The following is a 27,855-nucleotide window of genomic DNA, read 5'->3' as shown; positions in this document are numbered from 1 at the left end:
ACTCCCCATCTCGTAAACCTCAACCCCTTTCAAATTCTGGTTTACTGTGTGTCCCCCTACTCACCAACACTCAATGGGGGACAAAGCCTTCTCCTGCTATGCTCCAAAATGTACTTCCCGATAACATCACAGAGTCGTCTTCTCTAAACTCATTCAAATCAAAATCTAAAAACCTTTTTCTTTAGACAAGTTTTCACTTAACTGACCCTTTTTACCTTATATTATGTTATCCTGTGCATTTCTTGTGTTTTCCTTGTAAAGTGCTTTGAGAAGCCACCTTTAAAGGCACTATATAAAATAAAGTGTATTATTATTTTAAACAAATGTCCAGGAAAACACCCACGATCTGGCGGAGAGACAACATAGTAGAGTAAGCTCTTAACTGTAAGCTCTTGAGTGGTTTTATCCACCTAGCAATTGTGGATTTTGAAGCATAATGCCACGTACGCGCGACCGAACTTTCCGGCAGACTAGGTCCGTCGGACAATCTGATAGTGTGTGGGCTAATCTGATAATTTTTCATTAAAAACATCTGACGGACCTAGAAATAGAACATGTTTCAAATCTGTCCGATGGACTCAATAATTAATCGGGAAAACTGTTTGTCTGTATGCTGGTCCGGACCAAATACAGCGCAAGGGAAGTTATTGGCTACTGGCTATTGAACTTCCTTTTTTTAGTCCCGTCTTACGTCATCACGTTCAAAACAAACGGACTTTCGAACGGACTTAGTCCAAGTCCGTTAGTTTGGAAAGTCCGTCGGGACTCCGCCGAAAGTCTGTCGGGAAGACCGTTGGACCTAGTCTGCCGGAAAGTCCGGTCGTGTGTACGCGGCATTAGAGTGTCTTCCATCTTTCTAACAGAAGCTGTCACTTTCAGATAAACTGATAGCTCTGGCAATATCCAGACAATGAACAGCAAGTTGGTTTATACCACCTTTGGTAGCAAGTTAGGTCTTGGCCACAAAACAACTTTATCCTTTTGAAGAATCAGGAATATCTCCTTACAAGAGAAAGCCACTAGCTCATAAGCACTTCTTAAAAAGACACAATAGCCACTAAGAAGGCTACCTTGCATGAGAGATCACCAAAACAAAGTTCTCTGATGGCTGCAAATGATGGTTTCTGTAAGGCAGAGAGAATCAAATTTAGGTCTCAAGAAAGCTTTGAGTGCTGTAAGAGTAGTCCGATTTGAGAATCATTTTGCTTTAAGGTCTTTACAAGGGAAAACAAAATGGACAAGGCATAAACCTGTCCCTTAAAATTACTTAAATTCTGGTCAAATCCCAATTCTAGCAATGCCAGAATGGGGGCACAGAGTAATCTCTGGGATTAAAGTGCCTGTGTTCACACCAGGCAAAAAAGGATTTCCAGGTATGTCAGACACCCCTGCCCCTCAAGACATGGGTTTCAACAGAGATGAAGAAGCATGATAGAACAGAGGGATGTGAAACACAAAACTGGACTGTTTGTAAGAGTCCATGGATCATCTCCTAGAGGTTTGAGCATGTCTGTGTACCAGGTTCTTCTGGGCCAATTTGTTGCAAAGTGAATCATCAGTTTTATTTTTCAGAGCAATCGAGGCAGAAAGGCATATATTAACTGGAACAGAGTTAAGGGAATCACCAGTGCATCCAAGGCAAATGATAGAGGATCTGGTTCTGGCTACAAACATTGTTGTTTAACCTGGGGGCCAGGATGTCAACAACTGAAGCTCCCAATTTCAGACATAGGAGATCAAATTTGCTAGGATGAAGGTCAAATTGCTCTTGGCCCAGGCAGTGACAAATGAGGCAATCTGCCTTCCAACTGTCCACTCCTGAGAAGTGAACAGCAGGGGTCAGCAATAAGCAGGGTTTCTACACCCATGAGATAATCAGTCTCTCTTTCATTAGGCCTGCTTGACTCCTGGTACCCTCCGATGATTCATATAGACCACAGCCATGGCATTGCCTGACTTATCGAGTGTCCCTGAGGAATGGGGGTCCAGTGATGCATAACTATTTTTTTTCTTTTGACCTCCAGGATGTTGATGGGGAACTTAGTGCATTCCTTGATGACAATTTTCCCTTAAATGAGATTGGATGGAAATACGCCAAGTTTACTTGATTTGGGATTGGAATTGAAAAAATACTAGTTACAACATTATCAACTAGAAATATTTATTGAAACAAATAAAAATTCAATAAATAGACCATTAACTAAGTTTGAACAGATAATACTGAAGGAGCAGAACCATAAGAATAAACTATCTAAAGTATATGAACTGCTGTTACCCATGGGAGACATTAGAGACTTAATAGGAATAAGAAAATGGGAAGAAGAATTAGGAGAGATAATTACAGAGAAAGAATGGATTTTTTTTTTTTAGGAATAATACATAAAACCTCAATGGCGTTAAAACATCAAGAAAGAAACTATAAAGTGACACTGAGATGGTATTGGAGTCCAGTGGCATTAAAAATAGTTAATAAAGGAAATACAGAGAAATGCTGGAGGTGCAGGATAGAAAAAGGAACATTGGAACATATTTGGTATGGCTGCAAGAAAGTGAGACATTTTTGGATAAAAGTTTTTGAGATATACCAAAAAGTGACTGGAAAAGAATTAAAGCGGGAGTCCACCGGGACTCCGCGTTTTTTTTTTTTTTTTTAAAGCCAGCAGCTACAAATACTGCAGCTGCTGACTTTTAAAATAGTGACACTTACCTGTCGAGCGCGCCCGCGATGTCAGCACCCGAAGCCGATCTCTAGGTCGCCTGTCGGGTCCTGCCGCCGCCATCTTGGGTATGGGAATCAGGAAATGGAGCCTTTCGGCTTCATTTCCCGGTTCCCTACTGCGCATGCGCGAATCGCGCTGCGCAATAAGGACGCTCCCCGCTGCCTCTGGGATCTGTGTGTTTCCCAGCAGGCAGCGGGGCACTTGCGGAAAGGGGCGTAAGTTACGCCCCTTTCCGCAGAGAGCTATCCCGGAAGTGGGTGCAGTTACCTGGATTATCCAGGTAACTGCACCGCCCTCCCCCCTGAAAGGTGCCGATTGTGGCACCGGAGGGGGGGAGGGTTCCGATGAGCGGAAGGTCCACTTTAGGGACCTTAAAGCCAGCAGCTACAAATACTGCAGCTGCTGACTTTTAAAATAGTGACACTTACCTGTCGAGCGCGCCCGCGATGTCGGCACCCGAAGCCGATCTCTAGGTCGCCTGTCGGGTCCTGCCGCCGCCATCTTGGGTATGGGAATCAGGAAATGGAGCCTTTCGGCTTCATTTCCCGGTTCCCTACTGCGCATGCGCGAATCGCGCTGCGCAATAAGGACGCTCCCCGCTGCCTCTGGGATCTGTGCGTTTCCCAGCAGGCAGCGGGGCACTTGCGGAAAGGGGCGGGCACTTGCGGAAAGGGGCGTAAGTTACGCCCCTTTCCGCAGAGAGCTATCCCGGAAGTGGGTGCAGTTACCTGGATTATCCAGGTAACTGCACCGCCCTCCCCCCTGAAAGGTGCCGATTGTGGCACCGGAGGGGGGGAGGGTTCCGATGAGAGGAAGGTCCACTTTAGGGTGGACCTCCGCTTTAATTCCAGATGTAAAGGTAGCATTATTTTCTCTTACGACAGATACATTGGATAGTATGAAAAATGGGATAATTCAACATATGACAACAGCTAGAACAATAATAGCACGTAAATGGAAAGAAACAACTAGTCCAACAGTGTCAGAATGGATATGTGAAATTAACTAAATGTGTTTCATGGAAAAACAAATAAGAGAAGAAGGTTATGTAAAAAGCCAGATACCAGCGGTGTGGAAACAATGGGAAGAGTTTCAGTCCTCAAAATGGAATGGTAGAATATCTATAATTTAAAGAAAGGGGGGAGGGAGGAGGAGGGAGAGGAAGGGGGAAAGGAAGGAGAAAAGAGAAATAATGATAGGAGGGGGGAGAGGGGGGTGGAGAGAGATAGGAGAGGAAGAGGAAAGCCTAAAAAAAGGGAGAATTTTTTTTTTTTTTTGGCGATAACAAATGAGGAGTATAATGTTTGTGTTTTATGTATAATGTTGTAAATGGACTTGTATGTATTATGATTATTATAAAAATAATAAAGAGAAGATTTGAAACAAATGAGATTGGAGCACCTTTCTCTTACAATAGATCCACTGATCTGTGTTTTGGGGCATTTTGTTTCTTTTTTATTTTGGATAAGTATAAACTCCTGGTGATTTGTAGCTTACTCTTTATAGCCAAAAAAATGATCGTCGTTAAATGAGTTTCAGTCTCCCCCTACAATATCTGAATGGGTCCAAGATTCTAATAGGAGTATTGCATATGAGAAGAAAATATATTTTATATGCAATGCCATGTTTAAATGTGATCGTATCTGGAAATGCTGGTTTGATTTTTTTTCATTTAGAAACCCCCATAACTGATATGTACTATTTGTTGTCTGTTCTTAAAGAGGAGGTCTGCCCATCTCTGCAAAATGTAAAAGCCAGCCGCTACACATATTGCAGCTGCTGACTCTGAATAATAGGACACTTACCTGTCCTGAAGTCAAGCAATGTCAGCACCCCAGCTGTTCCATCAGTTGTTGGGTGGTGCTGCTGCCATTGCAGGTAAGGGAACCTGACGCGTCGCAGCTTCACGCCGGGTGCCTACTGCACATGTGCGAAGCACCGTTGTGCTCTCCTACTGGCCCAGCGGTGGAGGAAGGAGGAGGGAGCCAATTTGCTGACGTAATGCAATGCGGCCCGGATTTACAGAAGTAGAGACAGGATACGGCTACCCCCCCGAAAGGTGCCAAATGTGTCACTGGAGGGGGGGGGAAGGAATCAAATGATCAGAAATTCCACTTTTGGGTGGAGCTCCGCTTAAATTTTTCATATGAATACATGCTGTGATGGGATGGTGTGGGTTTTTATTCATTATTTAGGTTCCTTGCTGGGAGGGAGGAGCAGAGGGATCAATAGAAGGAACAAGTTTGTTTCAGGCTAACAAGATGTTGCGTAGGAGTGGCCTTGAATAGAACTGGGTGAAGGGAGCAACCTTGAATGAGGCCACCATGAGGCCCAGAACTCTCAGAAAATTTCACTGAGGGTTGACTTTTTAATTTTAGGTTCTGAACAGGAGATCTTAGAAAGATGAGTTAGCATTCTGGAAGGAAGACCTTTGTCTGGGCTGTGTCTAGAATGAGGCCTAAGTACTCTAGTTGAAGGAAAGGTTGAAGGGCAGACTTTTGAAAGCTGATTACCCATCTGAAAGTATCTGAAATGCCTTGTGAATTTTTACAGATAGTTGAAAGAGAGACGCGAGTCCTTCAGAAGGAGGTCATCCAAGTACCCTAGACCTGAATGCCCTGAGTTTTTAAAGTGATACTAAACAATATCTTTTTTTCCAAAACTAATCAGTATGCATCTACTATTTAACCACTTCCTGAGCGGCTCATGTACATTTACGGTGGCAGTTTGGTTCCCCTGCTCAAATCGCCATACCTGTACGTAAGAGTATTAGCAGGCGCTGATAGTCCGCTGGCCACATGCGATCGTGGGCACGAGAGGCAGAATGGGGATTTGTGTATGTAAACTCACAAATCCCCAGGAGAGAAGAGACAGATCTGCTGTTCCAAGAAATCAGGAACAGCGATATGTCTCCTCCTTCAGTCAGTACACTGCCCCCACAGTTAGAAACGCACAAGAGGTAATACATTTAACCCCTTTATTGCCGCCTAGTGTTACCCACTTCCCTGCCAGTGACATTTACACCTATCCCATTCTTTCCTATCCCTATTCTTTTCTACCAGCTTTGAGTAATGCAAAGGCGAATCTAAAAATCTGGCAGGGTACCCTCTCTCGAGTAGTTAAATCAACCTTACATAGACCCAAGCTCCAAGGAGGCCTAGACACCCCTTCTTCTCTATAAGTACTACCAGGAAGCCCATCTCACCCAAGTGGCACAGTGGTGGTCTACCAAGAGGACCCCCTTGTGGGTCTATTTGGAAGTATACCTTTGCACCACAGTTTTGAAAGGCAACTTCCTTTGGCTGTCCCAAAAGAACCTGGGAGTAATAACATGCCCTGCTCAACTCTAGGAACATTTTTCAATATCTCCAAAATAAAAATGTCTTGCAGTCACGAATGCGTGACAATACTGACCTATATTCCCATACACTCTCTGAAAGAGCCCTAACGAACAAACCAGGAGGCCAAGGCCTCATTACGCTGGTATATTCTCTCCTGCTCAGCTCAGACAGACTAGAAGTACCCTTCCTTCTTATGCTCTCAAATGGGATGACTTGAATGGACACACAACAGAGGGAAATTGGAAATGGATGTGGACCAACACAGCCAAAAGTTCTGCCCAGGTATAAAAGGCAAAATTACAAGATACAGATTACAAGGTTTTGGATCATGATCTATCAAATGATCTATATGGTCACAGGCAAGTCGTCTTGTAAAAATCTCTGTGATGCTTTTCTAAATAAACAATTTTAGAAGTGCACAAACACCCAACTCGAATTAGTCACACGCATTTTCAAAGCGCCAAAAAGGGTAAATCACCTGCGTCTAGAAAACGCCAGACTGTCCCCTTTGTGGAGGTCAAGCACCCGGGCTCATAAGTCATGATCTTCTGTAAATGAACTGCTAGGAAATACGATTCCACAAGCAATGGTAATCATGGATCAAGTTTTATTTAGCACCCAATTCTTACCCTTACTCACTGATATATTTCTTTTTGTTATTCCTCTAATTGCACCCAATTTCATTGAGCGATTGATTTGGGTACAACCAACCTGCCGGATTTTAAATGCAATTTTTGCTATCGGCTAGCAATAGTTCCCTCCAGGCTATAACCCCACACCAGGAGAACACAATGCAGGAGGGATACCCTCATCAACACTGACTGAATTGAATTTATTTTGTGAAATTCATTCCATCTATGCCATTGCTACAGTAAAAAGAAAAAAAAAAAACATTATGTGGAAGACAAATTTCTCATGCTTTATACTATGGTTAAACATATTTTTTTTTCAACAAAATGTTCTTTGAAAAACCCAATAAAAATCTTGTTGGTAACGACAAAACAAATACAATTCATGATATGCATAGCAAGCGTAATGCAAGAGCTGAGTATTAGAACTGTAAAACTTATTTCACACTGTACCTTCAACCCATCTCTTCTTTTTGTTCTCCTGTTCAAACCATTTTTTTCCTCTCGTTTACACAAACTTTCTGCATGTCTATTTCACACAAGAGGCTTTTCCAGCAGAAGCCTGTATAAGATTCTATGACACATAGGCCAGATTAAATTGAACATGCTATAGGAGAACTAGGAAAGAAACTTTTCAGCACAGGGCAATCAGTTGACTGTATAGTATTGTGAAACCAAAGGTGCAGAGGGAAGGATGATTAACTCAGCTGTTTTCCAAATCTTCTTTCCTACTTAATTTTGTTGGAGTTTTTCAAGGAAGGTGAAAAAAAAATAGCCAGAATTAATGCCTTAATGAATGTCCGAAAAGTAAACCCCTTTATCAAAGGAAAATGTAAAGGCAACTGCAAACAAATATGTTAATGCTATACCCAACAGCAAATATGCCAAATATTTTCCTCAAAAACAAAATGGCCAAAATTTCTCTACAGTTCCATATTGACTAATCAAGGTAGACAAAGAGGAAAAAGTCTATTTTAAAAGGTTTACCTGTGATTGAGCAGTATATAATATGAGGGGCTGTTTTCTTAACTTCTTCATAACCTAAACCCAATTCAGCTAGTTTTCCTGGAATGTAATTTTCAATGAGAACATCACAGGCTTGTGCAAGCTAAAAAAAAAAAGAAAAAAAAAATCATAAAAGCAGTAAACAGTGTGATATCTACACATTACAACTCTTTCCACCAGTCCAAAATGTTATATAAAACACTGGTTTATAGCACAGGCACACTGGTTTATAGCACAGGCACAGGCACACTGGTTTATAGCACAGGCACAATCTACATTATTATAGAAACACTTATTCCAGCTTGAATATAGTTGTTATAGTTGGCCAGATGGTGCCCTTACTAGGGTGGGTAGACTATCTGTAAATCCTGTCATTTTGGACAGTGAAGACAGTGATTGGAACAGCTCTGTGCCATGTAATTGCCTTGGTGAGCATTAAGAGTATTCACCGATGTAAACAGTATGGTACAGTTTACATTAGTAAACCATTCCTTTTCTCTCACAATGGAGGAAGAGGAGAAGGAGGATTTTCTAAAAGAATCAAACATTTCTCCAGCTTGCATCTTGAAAAGAGAGTGTAGGTGAAAAGAAGGGAAATGCCGCATACACACGATCAGACTATCCGGCGGAATTAGTCCGGTGGACAATCCGGCGGACTTGCCCACACATGAACAGACTTTTCCAATCCGCCAGACTTTTCAAATGAACGGACTTGCCCACACATGGAGTAAAGTCCATTCATTTTGAACGTGACTCCAGGTAGACGGGACTAGTGAAGGAAGTCCATATCGCCGCCTCCATCGGCGAGATTGACACCTTGCTAGCCCCGTCGCCTGGTATGGATTTTAAGGGGAACCCCTACGCCGGTGTGGGGGTCCCCCAAAGTCCATACCAGACCCTTATCCAAGCACGCAGCCCGGCCGGGCAGGAAAGGGGGTGGGGACAAGTGAGAACCCCCCCTCCTGAACCATACCAGGCCCCGTACCCTCAACATGGGGGGTGCTTTGGGGAAGGGGGGCTCTGTGGCCCCCCACCCCAAAGCACTATGTCCCCATGTTGATGAGGACAAGGGCTTCTTCCCAACAACCCTGGCCATTAATTGTCGGGGTCTGCGGGGGGCTTATTGGAATCCGGGAGCCCCCCTCCTCTATCTCCTTCTCTAAGCCCCCCGCCCGCAGACCCCGACAACCAACGGCCAGGGTTGTCGGGGTCTGCGGGCGGGGGGCTTAGAGAAGGAGATAGAGGAGGGGGGCTCCCGGATTCCGATAAGCCCCCCGCAGACCCCGACAATTAATGGCCAGGGTTGTTGGGAAGAAGCCCTTGTCCTCATCAACATGGGGACATAGTGCTTTGGGGTGGGGGGCCACAGAGCCCCCCTTCCCCAAAGCACCCCCCATGTTGAGGGTACGGGGCCTGGTATGGTTCAGGAGGGGGGGTGCTTGCTCGTTCCCACCCCCTTTCCTGCCCAGCCGGGCTGCGTGCTCAGATAAGGGTCTGGTATAGACTTTGGGGGGACCCCCATGCCGTTTTTTCGGCATAGGGGTTCCCCTTAAAGTCCATACCAGGCGACGGGGCTAGCAAGGTGTCAATCTCTATGATGGAGGCGGCGATATTGACTTCCTTTGCTAGTCCCGTCTATCTGGAGTCACGTTCAAAATAAATTGACTTTACACCGCGTGTGGGCAAGTTCGTTCATTTGAAAAGTCCGGCAGACTAGCACACAGGCGAGTGGATTTTCCGCCGGACAGCCAAGTCCGGCAGACAATTTTGAGTCAAGACTTCTTTCAAAGTCAGCCGGACTTTTGGGCAGAAAGTTCGCCGGATAGTCCAAACGTGCGTACACGGCATTAGGGGGTTAAAGGGCCAATGAACACCACTGTTGTGGAAATGTTTGGGGGGGGGGGCAATAGGTCAACAATCACCAATGATGGGTATAGGAGCAGAGGGTTTTAAAGTACCATTGCTCACCAAGGTTGTGTGATTGTTTTAGAGTGCCACTGACCCCCATGATGGAGGGGTTGTTCAAAATGGCACTGACCACCAAAGGTTGTGGGAATTTTTTGCGGGGTTGGAGGGGGTTTAAGTGCCACTGACCACCAAAATGATGGATTGTGTTTTTTTTTGGGGGGGGTGCTTTTAATAGATTTTGGGTTCATCTTTGACATCTAGTCATTGCACACAATGCAAATTCATTGCAATGCATTTTCCTCCTATAGGAAACTTCCAGTAATAATGGAACACTTGCACTTGGCTTCAGTGGGTGATTTTAAAGGCACTTATTAGTATACCCACAGGTTTCTATATTTAAAAACATTGTGGCAATACATTAGATCACATTGAAGTGTCCATTTTCCTTATTACTTGGGTAAAGTGGTGCATGACAGGCCAACTTTCAGTCATACTATCAAAGAACTGAAAATGGTTTGGACAGGAAAAATGTGTAACATGCTCGTCTTGAAGTGGTTAAAGTATACCTTGGTGTGCTTTAAACAAACTAAAATAACAGTGCAGCTAAACAGCCGGGAGTAAAAACAATCAGACAATTTCTTCTGTGCCTGGCTCTATCCTCCCAGGATATGATAAAGCCCTCCCATAATCAATATGCAAAGTAATTGGCATAAACATACTGTTGTGTAGTTTAATAGTTATTGATGTACAAGAAACAGTAATAGTTTAACCAATTGAGACCCGCGCTATAGCCGAATGACGGCTACAGCGCGGATCTCCTTTGCCGGGACGACGTCTATTGACGTCGTCCCGTGCACGAGCGGCCTGCGCGCCCCCTGAGGGCGCCCCGCGCTCTGTGATCGGCGAGTCTATGAGACTCGCCTGATCACCGATCCAAGCAAGGGGTCGATCCCGACCCCTTATCACGTGATCAGCTGTCAGCCAATGACAGCTGATCATGTGATATAACGGAGCCGGTAATCGGCTATTATTCCTCCTCGCGCTGACAGCGCGAGGAGAAAAATAAAAGAGCCGATCACCGGCGGCCGTGATCGGGACATCAGTCCCGATCACGGCCAGCCCTGCCAGTGCCCACCTGCCCCCTCCCAGTGCCCACCTGCCCCCTCATCACTAAACATAATTAAAAAACCAGGGGAACTCTATGAAATCTTTTGAAGACCTTCGGCAGAAATTTGGTATTTCCAATAGAACGTTTTACACATATCTGCAAGTGAGACATGGGATACAAGCACAGTATCGTACACTTACCATTGAGAGGACAAAGACCCCCCTACTTCAGGAACTTCTCGATCGAAGGCAAACAAAGGGCCAGATTTCTAGGCTATATATAAAACTTAAGTATAAAGTGTTGAAAGGAGAGGGACCCGATAAGAGTAGAAGATTTGGGACCACTTAAGCAAGAGCAATGGGACAAGACTGTAGCACAGGGGAACCTGGTATCTATCTCTCCATCTCAGCGCATGTCCCATAAGCTCTTTATATATATAGGGCATACTATACCCCCAAAAAAATGTGGAAAATAAGTAGAAAACCTAATGGTAACTGCCCCAGATGTGGGGCACTAGGGGACCTTCTCCATATGGTATGGAAGTGCCCAAAACTGTATCGGTATTGGATGGAAATTGTACATAGAATTAATAGGACTTTTAACACCACCCTGAAACCAGAAGCTAAGACTTGTCTATTAGGGATTATGGAAGGGGGTAGAATATCTGCTGTAACAAAAATATCCATACTAAGGTGCTTGTACCAGGCCAGACGACTAATTGCGTTGAACTGGCAGGCAAAAAGCCCTCCAGTACTACAAGCATGGGTAAACGCCATAAATTTCACAATTTGGTGTGAACGAGCAATGTTTATTAGACAAAATAATTTTAAAAAATTCAAGGCGCTATGGTTGAGAGATATTGGCTACCCCCTGGATGAGATAGCGGAAGATAAGACTTAGCGAGTACTCACTCGGTTTGGGTTTGGTGTGGCTTGAGAGCCTTTCGATGTGCTCTACTCCTGTCCCTGAAGTGATCTGTCATCTTCCCAGCCGGCCAGCCTGAATAGGTCTGGCCGGAGCCAGTAGCACGTGTTCGCAGAATGGGGTTTTGGGGGGGGGGGGGGGGGGGGGGAGCTTAGCAGGCGGGTCAGGGATAACTAGTATGTTATGTACGATCACGCCCGCGTTTTTTGGCAAAATTTTATGATGGAAGAATCTGTATTCCTTGTTGTCTTATATGTTAATTTTCTATAATTATGTTTCATGTAAAAAAAAGGAAAAGAAAGATCTTTTTCAATAAAGAGTAATTAAATAAAAAATAAAAATAAAAAAACATAATTAAAAAATAAGTGCCCACTACCACCCAGCAGTGCCCACAGTGCCACCCAGCAGTGCCCACAGTGCCACCCAGCAGTGCCCACAATCTGCCTCAAAGGTGCTGCACCCCAGTGCCACATATCCGTGCCCAGCAGTGCCACCCATCAGTGCCCATCTATCAGTGGTACCTATCAGTGCCCCTTAGTGCCACCCATCCGTGCCACCCATCCATGCCATCTTATCTGTGCCCATCTTTGCCCATCAGTGCCACCTTATCTGTGCCCATCGGTGCCGCCTTATCTGTGCCTATTAGTGCCACCTTAACTATGCCTATCAGTGCCCACCAGTGCAGCCTATCAGTGCCGCCTCATCAGCGCACTTCAATGAAGGAGAAAAATGACCTGTTTGCTAAATTTTATAACAAACTATTAAACATGATTTTTTTTTTTTTTGCATCTTTTTTTGTTTGTTTAGCAAAAAATAAAACTCCCAGCTGTAATTAAATACCACCAAAAGAAAGCTCTATTTGTGGGAAAAAAATGATAAAAATTTCATTGGGTACAGTGTTGTATGCCCGCGCAATTGTCATTCAAAGTGCATCAGCGCTGAAAGCTGAAAATTGGTCTGGGACTGAGGGGGGTTTAAGTGCCCAGTAAGCAAGTGGTTAATGTTATCAATTATGTTAGTGTACAAGTAATCACATCTAACTACTGTATATACAATATTCGTTCTTTCAGGCCTTGCTGTTTATCGGTGCCTTCTGTTGTCCGTTCTGACCAGCCAACCATTTTAAGCCATGTTTCGGGTACGTACTCGTCGTAGAGTTCCTGCAGTTCATGAACAGGGGGAGGAGGAGTTCGTGGACCAAGAATTGGTTACTCCAGCGTGACCAGTTCTCGCACATGCCTTTGCTTCGTGAGATCCGGGAGAATAATCCTGATGATTTCAGGAATTATCTCCGGATGGCGGACCCAGTTTTTCACTGTCTGCTGGCTTTGCTGTCCCCTTATATCAGCAGGCAGGATACCTGCAATCGGCAAGCTATCACTCCGGAGCAGAGGCTCATCGCCACATTGCGCTACTTGGCGACAGAGATAAGTCTTCAGGATCTGAAGATCTCGACAGGCATCTCCCCCCAGGCTCTGGGAATCATTATTCCAGAGACCTGTTCTGCCATCATACAGATCCTGCAGAAGGACTATATTAAGGTAAGTTATCTCCTTTAACATCACATTCTATGTATTTAATGTTTGCTAATGTATTGGATTTCTTTCCTCATTCCCTAATTACCATGATTGCAATATGCTGTAATTGATATGCACTTTGAGGTCTTTTGATGAAAAGTGCATTATAAATAAAATGTATTATTTTATGCTGTGCCCCTTTGTCCTCCTGCATGCTGGAAGCTTTTCAAGTTCCTTTTTTGTCCTTTATGCATATTTGCCTTCACTAACTTCCCCAGCATGCTCTTCTGGGCCCATCAACCTATAGCCTAGTCACTTAGCAATGTATTTTGTCAACACCATAGTATTGCTTTCCCCTAAACACTCCCTAAAATGAGTACAAATGTTATATGTGTGCTTAAATTCATGCAGAGTGCTAGAGGTTTTTTTGGTGGGCCAAACTCATTAGGAACCCCCTTACCCCAACTGCTAGGCATGCTGATAGCAATCCTCTATCTGCTGACTTTGCCAAACCCAATACACACTATACCTACCTTTTTTTCTGGTCCAATTTATGGATGAATTCACCAAAGCATGTAGTGCAAGGGCCTGCCTCAATACTTTCAAATGCTACTGTTTAAAGTTTTTTTTTCTCCTATTATTAACTTGATAGGTAATAGCAGAATGTCAAAATGTGCTTCCATTTGTTCCTTTTTTTTTGTATTGACACTTCTTACCTGTCCAGTGGGCTGCCAATAGTGTAGGTAAGGAGGGGCTGGCCAAAGTATCACACATTATTTCTGCATTCAGCTCTCAGTGAAGTGGAGAGGGTTACCTGTCATAAAACATCCCCCCCCCTAATTTTTTGCAATGGGCCATCAGATGGGGGGTGAGGAATCTGATAAGGGGACCTTATACTTTAAGCTTTAAATACTCATTTCCAAAAATGTTATACTGATCTTGGCCAAAAATGTTTGTGTCTAATCTGCTTGCAATGTTGATGTGCAAAATGACAAATTATTTTTTTCTTGTTTGACTCCACAGTTTCCTTCAACGCCACAGGAATGGCAGACTGTGGCCTCCCACTTTGCCAGCCGTTGGGACTTTCCCAATTGTGGAGGTGCAATTGTCCGCATTGTCCCACCCCTCAACTTGGGGTCCTACTATTATAATTACAAGGGGTATAATAGTATTGTGATGTTGGCGGGGGTGTCAGCGACGTATGACTTCCTGTATGTGGATGTGGGGAAAAATGGCCGTATGTCGGATGGTGGAGTGTTCGCGCGGACGGAGTTCTACTGGCGTCTCCAGAGTGGCGGTCTGGGCTTGCCACCTCCAGAGGAGAATGTCAAAGGACTCCCCTTTGTTTTCGTCGTGGATGAGGCGTTTGCTCTGGCAAATCATCTGATGCGGCCTTTCTCGATTAGGACCCTCACCCCGGATCAGAGGATCTTTAATGTGCAGCTGGCCAGAGCCAGAAGAGTAGTGGAGAACACTTTCGGGATAATGGCCAGCCGGTTCTGCCTATTTTTGACTCCAATCCACATGGCGGAATATAAACTAAAATCATATTGTGCTTTCGTGCTGCGTTCTGCACAATTTTTTGAAAACACATTCAGCAAACTATGTGGCCTCAGTTGGGCCTGATACAGACTTGCCGGGAAAATGTCAACCTCAATGCCCTTGAAGCTGCTCGTCCTGGCTTGCCCCCCCCCCCCCCCAAAGCGCCCGTGAGGTCAGATCCAGATATGTGGAGTACTTTGTGGGTAGGGGGGCCATTGATATGCCAGACAATGTCTGAGAGGCATTTTTTAAATAAATTTTTCTTTGAAACTCTAATAATCCTTGTTTTCATTTACTGCTTGGCTTTGTTTTAGGAGTCTCCTAGGTTTTATTTGGTTTTTTTTTGGGCCTTTTTCTACAACAGTGCAAACCCAATTTCAGAGTGAGATGAAGTGACAGTCTCTTCTTCAGATAATCTTATTATGTTGTGGGTCTGCTACACACACACCTTGTTTTTGTTGATAATGTATGTAGTGCCTTACTGACAAAAATAATGATAATTTTCAGCACCATGGCAGAAATATGTGGGGTCATGAAAATGGCGTGATTGGGGAAATTTAAACATCGCTTGCACAGTGCTCCTTGGGATGTTTAAAGCTTGGGAAATCTTTTTGTATCCAAATCCGGCTTTAAACTTCTCCACAACAGTATTACGGACCTGCCTGGAGTGTTCCTTGGTCTTCATGATGCTCTCTGCGCTTTCAACAGAACCCTGAGACCATCACAGAGCAGGTGCATTTATACAGAGACTTGATTACACACAGGTGTATTCTATTTATCACCATCAGTCATTTAGGACAACATTGGATCATTCAGAGATCCTCGCTGAACTTCTGGAGTGAGTTTGCTGCACTGAAAGTAAAGGGGCCGAATAATTTTGCACGCACCACTTTTCAGTTTTTTATTTGCTAAAAAAGTTTAAAAATATCCAATAGATTTCGTTCCACTTCACAATTGTGTCCCACTTGTTTGTGATTCTTCACAAAATTTTTATATCTTTATGTTTGAAGCCTGAAATGTGGCAAAAGGTTGAAAAGTTCAAGGGGGCCGAATACTTTCGCAAGGCACTGTAAGTGGTTAAAGAATTTTTAACATTGCAGCGTGACGAATGTGCTATATCGATTTGTGGTAGTTTTACCTGACTGAACGCTTCCGTCTCAGAATTTATTGTGAGCCTGTCCGTCGGACTAGGCTACACACGATCAGAACTGACACGCATCGGATCATGTTGTCGGAAAATTTTATAGCCAGCTCTCAAACTTTATATTCCGACGGAAATAGTCCAATGGACCCCACACAGTGTCGGATTATTCAACAACACGGTCTGATCGGACATTTTCCATCAGATTTACCGACCGTGTGTACAAGGGCTTAGAGGTCAACAATGCATCCAAATCCCCCTACTGATTTTATAATTATTTTATCTTTGGTATAAACACTATAGAAGCACAGCTGGTCACTATGGCATGTCGTACTCACCCTCCTAATAAGAAATAAATCCCTTGATTTTTGGCTTTAATTTGCCTTTTTAGTTTTTTCTATCACGGTACAACTAAAAAAATAATTGTAATCTATTCCAACAGTGACACCTTCAGACAGTACAGGTTTCTATCATGTGATATATACTTTACAAGCAATGCGTGAAATCAGGCATTCCATAGAAGGCTTAGGCAAAGTAAAAATAATGATATATATACACATACATACACACACACACACACACACACATTATATATATTATATACATACATACACATACACAGTATATCACAAAAGTGAGTAAACCCTTACATTTTTGTAAATATTTTATTATATTGTTTCATGTGACAACACTGAAGAAATTACACTTTGCTACAATGTAAATTGGTGAGTGTACAGCTTGTATTACAGGGTAAATTTTCTGTCCCTCAAAAGAACTCAACACACAGCCATTAATGTCTAAAATGCTGGCAACAAAAGTGAGTACACCCCTAAGTGAAAATGTCCAAATTGGGCCCAATTAGTAATTTTCCCTCCCTGGCATCATGTGACTCATTAGTGTTACAAGGTCTCTAGTGTGAAGTAAGTGAAAATGTCCAAATTGGGCCTAAAATGTCAATATTTTGTGTGGTCACCATTATTTTCCAGCACTGCCTTAACTCTCTTGGGCATGTAGTTCACCAGAGCTTCACAGGTTGCCATTGACATCCTCTTCCATCCCTCCATGGCAACATCACAGAGCTGGTGGATGTTAGAGACCTTGCACTCCCCCACCTTCCATTTGAGGATGCCCCATAGATGCTCAATAGGGTTTAGGTCTGGAGACATGGTTGACCGGTCCATCGCCTTTACCCTCAGGTTCTTTAGCAAGGCAGTGGACATCTTGGAGGTGTGTTTGGGGTCGTTATGTTGGAATACTGCCCTGCGGCCCAGTCTCTGAAGGGAGGGTATCATGTTCCGCTTCAGTATGTCACAGTACATGTTGGCATTCATGGTTCCCTCAATGAACTGTAGCTCCCCAGTGCCGGCAGCACTCACGCAGCCCCAGACCATGACACTCCCACCACCATGCTGGACTGTAGGCAAGACACACTTGTCTTTGTAGTCCTTACCTGGTTGCCGACACACACGCTTGACACAATCTGAACCAAATAAGTTTATCTTGGTCTCATCAGACCACAGGACATGGTTCCAGTAATCCATGTCCTTAGTCTGTCTTCAGCAAACTGTTTGCAGGCTTTCTTGTGCAACATCTTTAGAAGAGGCTTCCTTCTGGGACGACAGCCATGCAGACCAATTTGATGCAGTGTGCAGCGTATGGTCTGAGCACTGACAGGCTGACCCGCCACCCCTTCAACCTCTGCAGCAATGCTGGCAGCACCCATACGTCTATTTCCCAAACACAACCTCTGGATATGATGCTGAACGCGTGCACTCAACTTCTTTGGTCGACCATGGATGGCCTGTTCTGAGTGGAACCTGTCCTGTTAAACCGATGCATGGTCTTAGCCACCATGCTGCAGCTCAGTTTCAGGGTCTTGGCAATCTTCTTATAGCCTAGGCCATCTTTATGTAGGGCAACCATTCATTTTTTCAGATCCTCTGAGTTCTTTGCCATGAGGTGCCATGTTGAACTTCCAGTGACCAGTATGAGAGGGTGAGAGCGATATCAAATTTAACACACCTGCTCCCCATTCACACTAGAGACCTTGTAACACTAATGAGTCACATGATACCAGGAAGGGAAAATTACTAATTGGGCCCAATTTGGACATTTTCACTTAGGGGTGTACTCACTTTTGTTGCCAGCGGTTTAGACATTAATGGCTGTGTGTTGAGTTATTTTGAGGGGACAGCAAAATAGGATTTTTATAACAGCTTACTTGTAAAATCCTTTTCTTTTGAGGTACATCATGGGACACAGAGACTCAGTAATTACTGGTGGGTTATAGGGTATCACTAGGTGATTGGACACTGGCACACCTTAGACAGGAAGTTTAATCACCCATATAACCCCTCCCCCTACTGGAGGTACCTTAGTTTTGTAGCAAAGCAATATAAATGTATTAGAAGAGGGGAGGGACCTCTGTGTCCCGCAAAAGAAAAGGATTTTACAGGTAAGCTGTTATAAAAATCCTATTTTCTTTCTCGTACATCACGGGACACAGAGACTCAGTAATTACTGGTGGGATGTCCCAGAGCAATGCTATCTGAGGGGAGGGGAACCACACAACATAGGGTATACTCAGACCTGAGGCCCCTGTACCACTGCCTGCAGCACACTGCGCCTAAAGGCGAAGTCCTCATGCCTTCTCACATCCACCTGATCAAATTTGATGAATGCATGGATTGATGACCAGGTTGTGGCCTTGCAGATTTGAGCCATGGAGGTCTGGTGATGCACCGCCCACAAAGAGAAGGCCGCTAATTCTGATACTCTTCTGGCAGAAGAAATGGCCACCAGAAAAATTAATTTCCTTGTCAACAGAACTAAGGGAATCTGATGTATCGGTTCAAAAGGCTGCTTCTGTAAAGCTGACAGAACCAAATTCAAATCCCAGGGGTTCAGAGGCACCCTAACTGGAGGATTAAGGCACGTTATCCCTTGTATAAAGCTTCGGACCAAAGAATGTGAAGCAAGTGGACGTTGAAACAGAACCGATAAGGCCGAGACTTGGCCCTTGATGGTACTCAAGGCCCATTTAATCTCTAACCCATTTTGCAGAAATTCAAGGATTCTGCCTAAGACATATTTTCTGGGATGCCAACCCCTGGATTCACACCAGGAGACATATGCTTTCCAGACTCTATGATAAATCATTCCGGAAGCTGGCTTTCTTGCATTAATCAAGGTAGATATCATGGCCCGAAAGCCCACGATTCTTCAGAATGTGGGTTTCAGCCAAACCGTTAAATTTAGCGTTTGTAAGGTAGGATGGAATACCGGTCCTTGGGATAGCAGGTCTGGACGGGACGGTAGGGTCCAAGGAGAGCCTATCGCCATCTTCACTATTTCTGCATACCAAGCTCTTCTGGGCTATGCTGGGGCCACCAGAAGCACTGACTTCTTTTCCTGCCTGATCCTGCAAAGCCGTCTTGGCAGTAGCAGAATAGGAGGGAACGCATAAATCAGAGAGAACTGAGGCCATGGAGTAACCAACGCATCTATCCTGCATGCAAGAGGATACCTCATTCTTGACACAAAGTTGTTGACCTTGTTGTTGAACCTGGAAGCAAAGAGATCTACATCCAGAACCCCCCCCCCCCCCCCCCATCTCTGGCATATGGCCAAAAAGACGTTGGGGTGGAGAGACCATTCCCCTGGCACTAACTGCTGGTGGCTCAAGTAGTCCGCCTGCCAGTTCTCTACCCCCGGAATGAAGACTGCCAATATGCATGGCACATGTCTTTCTGCCCAGATTAAGAGCTGGTTTACTTCTTCCTGAGCTGCACGACTCTTGGTGCTCCCTTGGTGATTGATATAAGCCACTGCTGTGGCATTGTCGGACTGGATCCTGACAGGGCAACCCTGCAACCCGAGTGTCCAGGCTTTTAAGGCTAGATAAGCCACACAGATCTCCAGAATGTTGATGGGTAAGGCCTTCTCAGTCCTGGACCATCTCCCTTGGATAGTCGACTGTTCCAGGACTGCCCCCCCCCCCCAACCCAAAAGACTGGCATCTGTTGTTACCACTGTCCAGGTAACTGGTAAAAAGGATTTTCCTTTCCGCAGTTTTTCGGGTATCAACCACCAGCTGAGGCTCCGACACGTTGTAGGGGACAGATGCATTGGAAAATCTAATGCCTGAACCTTCTTCTTCCAGGCCGATAGGATACTGTTTTGCAGTAGCCTTGAATGAGACTGAGCGTAGGGAACTGCTTCGAATGAAGCGACCATCTTCCCCAACAACCTCATACAAAGATGTAAAGAAGGACCCTTCTTTGCCCTGACTACCTGAATAAGTTCTCTTATAGCACTGATCTTTGCTTGGGGTAGGAATACCCTCCGCTGGGCTGTATCTTTGACCAGACCCAAATACTCTAGTCTTCTTACTGGTTTTAAAGAAGACTCATCTAAGTTGAGGATCCAACCTAGGCGGTCCACCAAATTTTGGTCCAGACGGGCTACCGACCGGTCTATCAAGAGCAAGTTGTCTAGGTATGCCATTATCGTTATACCTTGGAGGAGGGGCCAAGACCTTTGTAAACACCCAAGGTGCAGTAGCTAGCCCGAAAGGCAGCGCTACGAACTGAAAGTGGCGTTTTTCTACTTCGAAACCCAGGAACTTTTGACGAGCAGGGAAAATAGGTACATGCAGGTATGCATCCTTGATGACTATTGATGCCAGAAGTTCTCCTCCTTGTAGGATGGAGACTACCAAATCGGATCGATTCCATGCGAAAGGACCGTATCTCGAGAAATTGGTTTAGATCTTTGAGATCTAGAATGGGTCTGACATCTCCGTTTGGCTTCTGTACCGTGAAAAGGTTTGAATAAAACCCCATTCCCTGCTCTTGCATGAGAACTACCATGATAACTTTTTGCGACAATAGTCGCTCCAACACTGGAAGGAGAGACTTCTGTTTCTCTGGGTCTCTGGGTACATTTGATCTGAGGAAACAAGAGGAAGGGAATTCTCGTAATTCTAGTTTGTAACCTAGAGTTATTGTGGAGACCCCCCATTTGTCCCGAAATTCCTCCTGCCAGAGCCCTGAGAACTTTAGTAGTCTTCCCCCCACTCGAGTGAGCAGGGGTGCCCCTTCATAAGGAGGTCTTAGCATTTTGTCTTGAAGACCTTCTCCCCTAGGACTTCTTTTGTCCCTGGGGTTGACTCTGAGTTTTAACCTTGGAGCTTGACGGAGGAGGCCGTCGTGACTGCCTGGAGGCTGATGCCCCTGGCACTGGAGAAAGCGCCCGTTTAAAGGAGGGATGTTTACTCCATTTCTTGACTGGTAAAAGGGTGCTTTTCCCACTAGAGATCCTTTGGATATAATTGTTCAAGTCCTCTCCAAACAGTTTTGCACCACGAAAGGGAAATCTCGCCAGGAGTTTCTTACATGGTAATTCGGCTGACCAATCTTTCAGCCACAAGATTCTACGCATGTGTACCAATCCAAGCGTAAAGCGAGAGGTCTGAAGGATAGATCTCTGATAGCATCAACAGCAAAACACAGAGCCGCTGGAAGGTTAGCTAACCCCCGGGCTTGCTGTTCAGGTAACGCTTTAAGCACCTGTTTAACATTACCAGATTACCCTTTGAAAAAGTCACATGTGTGTGACGCAACGCATCAGGGAGGAGCCAGGTGTCTGAATAGTCACTTCCGGTCGCGGCAGAGACTGGAAGTTCTGTTTAATCGCGCTACTGCCTTCTTTTATGTAAGTGTATATGTTTATTTATTAAAATTTGACTGGTTTACTACATAAGAGCCCCCTCTTTGCTCATCTCTTACTGGTGAAAAATTGAGTTTGCTGATGGGCGGGACATACGAGGAGGAGAGGAATTGTGATCACCATTTATTATAAAAGCGTCCTATGGCCCGTGGAGGTCTTTGATTGAGCTAGCGTCCAAAGGGTCTATTCCTGCCGCTGAACGCCATCAAGGGTCGCGCAGAGGGTGATTTGGTCAGTGTATACCTCACCGTATGAGTGGATGGACATCTGAAAAATACAGATCGGGTGAAATACATCCTACCCCACCTCCTATGTGGTGAAGAGACAAGCCGTTTCTCATTGGTAATCTGGTAAGCCCAATTCATACAGGTGGTGGATACACAGCACGGTGAAATATTGAGGATTCGGCACTGGGTGTCCTTCACTTCGCGGATTGGACTTTCTATTTAATTTATATATTCATTTATGAACTTTAATTTGGACTCTGTTCCGTACACTTTGGGGTATTTTTTTATATATAATTTTTGTGAGTTATCAATGTGGATACTGGGGATTCATATATATATCATTATATATTTTACACGATTGTGAGTGGTTGCAATATCACTGTTTATTTTATCACCATTTTTAGCGCAGCTTCATTTTTTTCTCGTGTTGATAGTGTTGTATACCACCAAGTTGCAGCTTTTATATAAATTTTTTATAGCGCTTTTTTTTTTTTTTTTTTTACACACACCTGTTTAACATGGTCTCTCAAATATTGACAGACTCCAATTGCTGCCACTGCAGGTTGAGCTACTGAACCTGCCAAGGAGAAAACATTTTTTAATAGGAACTCTTATCAGTTGGATCCCTAAGCATCTGAGCATTGTGAACAGGACAAATCAGGCTTTTGCTTACGGAGGAAATGGCGGCGTCAACTGACGGTATACCCCAGATCTTGGTAAATTTTTCCTCCATAGGATAAAGTGTAGAAAAACTTTTTAGGAGGAACAAAAAATGTTTATCTGCGTGATCCCACTCAGAATAGATAAGCTTTTCCAGCAAACCATGAACAGGAAAAGCATGTGCAGTTTGAGGAGGTTTCAGTGAACCCAGAGAAGAAGTGGGTTCTTTAATTGACTCAGGTACGGTAACTTAAATGTGGAACGGACCAATCCACCAAGAATTTGCACCAACATTTTCTCACCCTGAGAAGCTGAAGAGGGCCCATCTCCACTAGATTCCTCAGAAGTGGAATCATCAGTTTCCTCCCGATCCTCTGTGGGGGATTCCTCTCCTTTATCCCAGAGTTCCTCACTCTGAGGGTCCTGGGTGACAGAGGGGGCCTAGTGCGTTTTCTTCCACTGAGTGAAGATGCGATTAAGGCCACTAATCTTTCCTCTAAAAAGTTTATGGTTTAGGAAAAAACCTCCTGTGTAATGTACACAGGGGCTGAAGTGCCAGAAGCAACTGCAGCCCCTGACCCTGATGGCTCTCCCTGGCCAGCCTACCCAGTTCCTGCAGGGGGGGGAAGGTGCTGCAGAGGGGGGGACCTCAGAGCCTGAAGGGGACCCCTAAGAGCCCCTATTCTTCGGGGTACTTGCACCTCTTTTACCCATAGTGCAAAGCAACAAAAAGGTAGAGGTACCACACAAAAAAATGCACTGACTGCCGAGTCCTGTAGTTCAGCAACTGCCGCTGCTACTTAAGACTCAGTCTGGTGCCTAAGTAAATGCTGCCTGGGAATGCCTGTCTCTCCCACACTCACATGCGCCTGTCAGCTCTGTGTCCCTCCATAGGCTGTATGCATCTGAAAAAGAGTGCACTTTAAAGCCTGTGTAGCCTAGTGCTATGCCCCCTCCTCCTCCGACCACTTGTGCCCCCCCCCCCTGATTTTTAAAAACGAGTGTTTCCCGCGTGAGCAGAGGCTCTAACCCTGCTGGCAAGCATGGAGGGGAGGCTGGGACAGAGGAGAGGGAAGGGCCGGTGGATGTGAAGCCGTTGTAATGGCGGCGGCGAAGGGCGGTGGAAGGGGGCGGACGGCGGCGGGTGGTGGGGTATATTACCGCTCTCTGCCCAGACCTGTCTCAGCCCCCTAATCCATGGAGGGAGAACCCCAGAAGGAAAAAAAACCCTTACCTTCATCCTTCCTGGAGCATGGCTGGAGGAGCATAGAGCGTGGACACCAAGCAGACAGATCAGGCATGAAAAGGTATGTGCTCTTGGCAAACCCCGGTGGCGACTATAGGCATAGCATACATTTACTTAAAAGGAGAAAACCTACTAGAATTAGAAAAATTCTTGAGGAGTCTCCCTCACCTTATCCAGCTGCAGGGTCTGAATAACAGACCCAAATCTTCACCTCTCACGGTGGGCTCCATTAGGAAAAAAACCTTCAGAGACTGGGGCCCCCTTGAATAGGGGGATCCGCAGTTCTGGGCCCGTAAAGCACCCTGCCAGGAATATAGCTGAAAAAAACAAATACTGGATCCCAGGGTCCAGCTCTCTAAAAAGAGAAGCTTTACAGGTAAAACCTCATTTCTGCGGACACGAGGCCCAGGTACCATCCAATTCGGTCTGGAAAAGACACTCTGAATGGATCCGGTTGCATAGCTGGCCCCAGTAAGGATATTCCAGAGGAGCTCAGCACAGCACATCTTTACTTGTGACCAACACCTAAGACACTGGCGAAAGAACTGAGGTACCACCAGTAGGGGGAGGGGTTATATGGGGAATTGAACTTCCTGTCTAGGGTGTGTCAGTGTCCAATCACCTAGTGATACCCTATAACCCACCAGTAATTACTGAGTCTCTGTGTCCCGTGATGTACGAGAAAGAAATGTACACTGTTATACAAGCTGTACACTCACTACTTTACATTGTAACAAAGTGTAATTTCTTCAGTGTTGTCACATAAAAGATATAATAAAATATTTGCAAAAATGTGAGGGGTGTACTCACTTTTTGAAATACTGTATATTATATATTTTTTGTTTGCTTGCTTTTGTTTAGATACATACAGTATGAGCATTGTAGATTATACCCAGGCATGTAACCCATATATGAGACAAGGCTGTTTATAGGGAGTTGCAGATTCCACTCTGCATTGCTTAAAATACAGTCTATACTGCACTGGCATTTGCAATGTACTCATAAACATGCAGAGCACAGTGTGAAGCCTGCAAGGCATACTTGTTGTTAAGAATACAGGACTGCCATGTGTTTCAAGGCTATGTAAAAGGAAATGGTAGGTCTCCATTTTTTTCTTCATTCCAGTCTTTAGAATGAACTTTAGCAAGCAAAGCTAAATGTATACTTTGCATTATTAAATCAGTAGTATAAGTAGTATGGTTAGGACATACTGCTACATTGTCAAATAGGTCCCATAGTGCAGTAGGATAGATCTGCTTAGTTACATACAACCCAATTAAAACTTTATTAAATAAATTGATGTTTATTTGTTCAAAATACAGTACCTCTTGAATAATTTTTGCGCCTTTGGCATCCTTCATGTTCACGGCTATGCTCTGAGAAAATGATCAAATACAATACATTAGTAAACAATAAAGCCAGTGACATTGATAACAGTGGTGAGCCCACTGCTTTCCATTTGCAATCACAAAACACAAGGATGGTTATGAAATATGTATTACCCAGAACAGCTTTTAAATATTTGTGGATTCATCTGCTGCTCTTACTATGTCAAACGCTGGAATCAAGTTAGATAAAAGAACCACTAAACTTGTAACTCCAGGTATGGATTTTACTGTATAGTTACATTGCTTCACTCACTCATCACAGGTGTCTTTCACAGAAAGCCTTGAGTTTAAGTTAGTGAATGCAAGGTGTTCTCCGGTTGGACAAGGTGGAGAGTCAGGGTGGTGATGTCACAATCTACACTTCATCCAATCAGAAAATGTCTTTAACTCATTGAGAAAAATGTAAAGCATTCAGAGAATAGCACTTGTGTCAGTAGGGCAGCCACTCAACACAGGACCCACTTTAGTACAGGCGATCACTTTGGTAGTGGTGACTACTACAGTGCTTCTCTGCTTCCACAGGTATGACATATACACACTTACATTGGTATAGAGCTGGACCAATGTAACTATGCAATAAAATCCATATCTGGGCTTCACTTTTGAATATCAAAATGTATTCAGTGCCTGCAGTCGCAGTTTTTGTAATTTTTGTTTTTTGGATTTTTATTTTGTATGCTATGCACACATAAAATCTTTAAATAAAAATAAATAATATAAAAAAAAAAAAATTATATATATATATATATATATATATATATATATATATATATATATATATATATATATACACACATACATACATACATACATATACACACACATACACAGTATCTCACAAACATAAGTACACCTCAAAATAACTCAACAGACAGCCATTAATGTCTAAAATTCTGGCAACAAAAGTGAGTACACCCCTGGTTGTGGGCTTACTTGGGAATCATCTTTAGAAGAGGCTTCTTTCTGGGACAACAGTCATGCAGACCAATTTGAAGCAGTGTGCAGAGTATGGTCCGAGCACTGACAGGCTGACCCCTCACCCCTTCAACCTCTGCAGCAATGCTGGCAGCACTCAAACATCCATTTCCAAAAGACAACCTCTGGATATGATGCTGAACACGTGCACTCAACTTCTTTGGTTGACCATGGCAAGGCCTGTTCTGAGTGGAACCTGTCCTGTTAAACCACTGTATGGTCTTGGCCACAGTGATGCAGCTCAGTTTCAGGGTCTTGGTAATCTTCTTATAGCTTAGGCCATCTTTATGTAGAGCAACAATTCTTTTTTTCAGATCCGCAGGGAATTCTTTGCCATGAGGTGCCATGTTGAACTTCCAATGACAAGTATGAGAGAGTTAGAGCGATAACACCAAATGTAACACACCTGCTCCCCATTCACACCTGAGACCTTGTAACACTAGTGAGTCACATGACACCAGGGAGGGAAAATGGATAATTGGGCCCAATTTGGACATTTTACCTTAGGGGTGTATTCACTTTTGTTGCCAGCAGTTTAGACATTAATGGCTGAGTGTTGAGTTATTTTGAGGGGACAAATTTACACTGTTATATAAGCTGTACACTCACTACTTTACATTGTAGGAAAGTGTAATTTCTTCAGTGTTGTTACATGAAAAGATAATGAATTATTTACAAAAATGTGAGGGGTGTATTCACTTTTGTGAGATACTGAGATTATCTGCGATTATCTATATCAAAATGGATCATTTTGCTTATTAAATTTTTAGCATTCTAACAAACCAAGATCCCAACCTGCCTGTGTACCTCAAATTCATTGTGTCATATCATTGATAGAGATATCTTTTTTTTCAAACCTACCTGTATATAAATGCAATTCTGTGCAGCCCCATAAGCAAGCTTCATAGCTCATTCCTCCAACCAAATGCACAAAAAAGAAACACCACATGTGTACATAGTTTACCATTTGGGAAAATTGTATCCATTGTCATTCGAGTGAGAAACACTAGTATGAATGGCATCCATCACCATTAAAAAAATGCAGACAGGCAGTCCACCGTAGATTTACTGTGGTAGGGTGTCTGCTCTGCGTCAGATCACGTACCTAGTACCTGATCTGACACTTCCAGGTCTGGAGCAGACACACACGCCGCTAGTGACCTGCTCCCGCTGTGATTATATAATCGGCTTGTCCGGCGAATGCGATGTCTGCCGGGATCCGCCTATCGTTCAAGAGAAAGACAGAACGGCAATCTGCCTATATAAACAAGGCAGACCGCCATTCTGTAAGAGAGGAATGGGCTGATCGTGTGTGCCCTGAAGTTAACCCCCTTCCCCGTCAGTGTCATTAGTACAGTGACAGTATATATTTTCTGGCACTGATAACTGTATTTGTGTCACTGGTTCCCAAAAAGTGTCAAAAGTGTCAGTTAGGTGTCCGATTTGTCCATCACAATATCACAGTACTGAAATAAGATGCTGATTGACACCATTACTATTAAAAAAAAAAATAATAATAATAATAATAATATACCTTAGCTTGTAGCGACTATAGTTTTGCGCAAACCAATCAATATACACATATTGTTTTTTTTGTTGTTTTTTACCAAAAACATGTAGCAGAATACATATTGGTCTAAAGAAATGTTGACCCTGGTTCCGCGCAATGCTAGTGTGGTTCCTAACTCTCAATATGAGTAATCTACCGCCTCCCCTGTAAAACCACCACTTCGGTGGCGTTCAATTTTAAAGGAATGGATAGTGGGTGTGGCGCAGCTTTGTGAGATAATGTTT

At 44.0% G+C, this 27,855-nt stretch overlaps 1 protein-coding gene across 7 annotated transcripts in view; it reads right to left on the bottom strand.

The window, feature by feature from the left end:
• Positions 1 to 27,855, bottom strand: part of SUGCT (succinyl-CoA:glutarate-CoA transferase) — a 1,356,517-nt gene that overhangs the window by 1,297,004 nt on the left and 31,658 nt on the right. For all 7 annotated transcript variants that reach the window (XM_077491677.1, XM_077491678.1, XM_077491679.1 and 4 more), the window contains exons 5-6: positions 25,024 to 25,074; positions 7,678 to 7,798 (exon numbers count right to left, since the gene is read on the bottom strand). In XM_077491677.1, coding sequence (XP_077347803.1) covers positions 7,678 to 7,798; positions 25,024 to 25,074 — 172 coding nt within the window. The remainder of the gene's footprint in view (positions 1 to 7,677; positions 7,799 to 25,023; positions 25,075 to 27,855) is intronic.

Source organism: Lithobates pipiens, unplaced genomic scaffold (assembly GCF_037356315.1).
Source record: "Lithobates pipiens isolate NorthernLeopardFrog02 unplaced genomic scaffold, aLitPip1_a1.2 Scaffold_19, whole genome shotgun sequence".
NCBI classification, from domain to species: domain Eukaryota; kingdom Metazoa; phylum Chordata; class Amphibia; order Anura; family Ranidae; genus Lithobates; species Lithobates pipiens.
The sequence above is the reverse complement of the archived record's forward strand: the minus strand, read 5'-3'. Positions and strand labels throughout refer to the sequence as shown.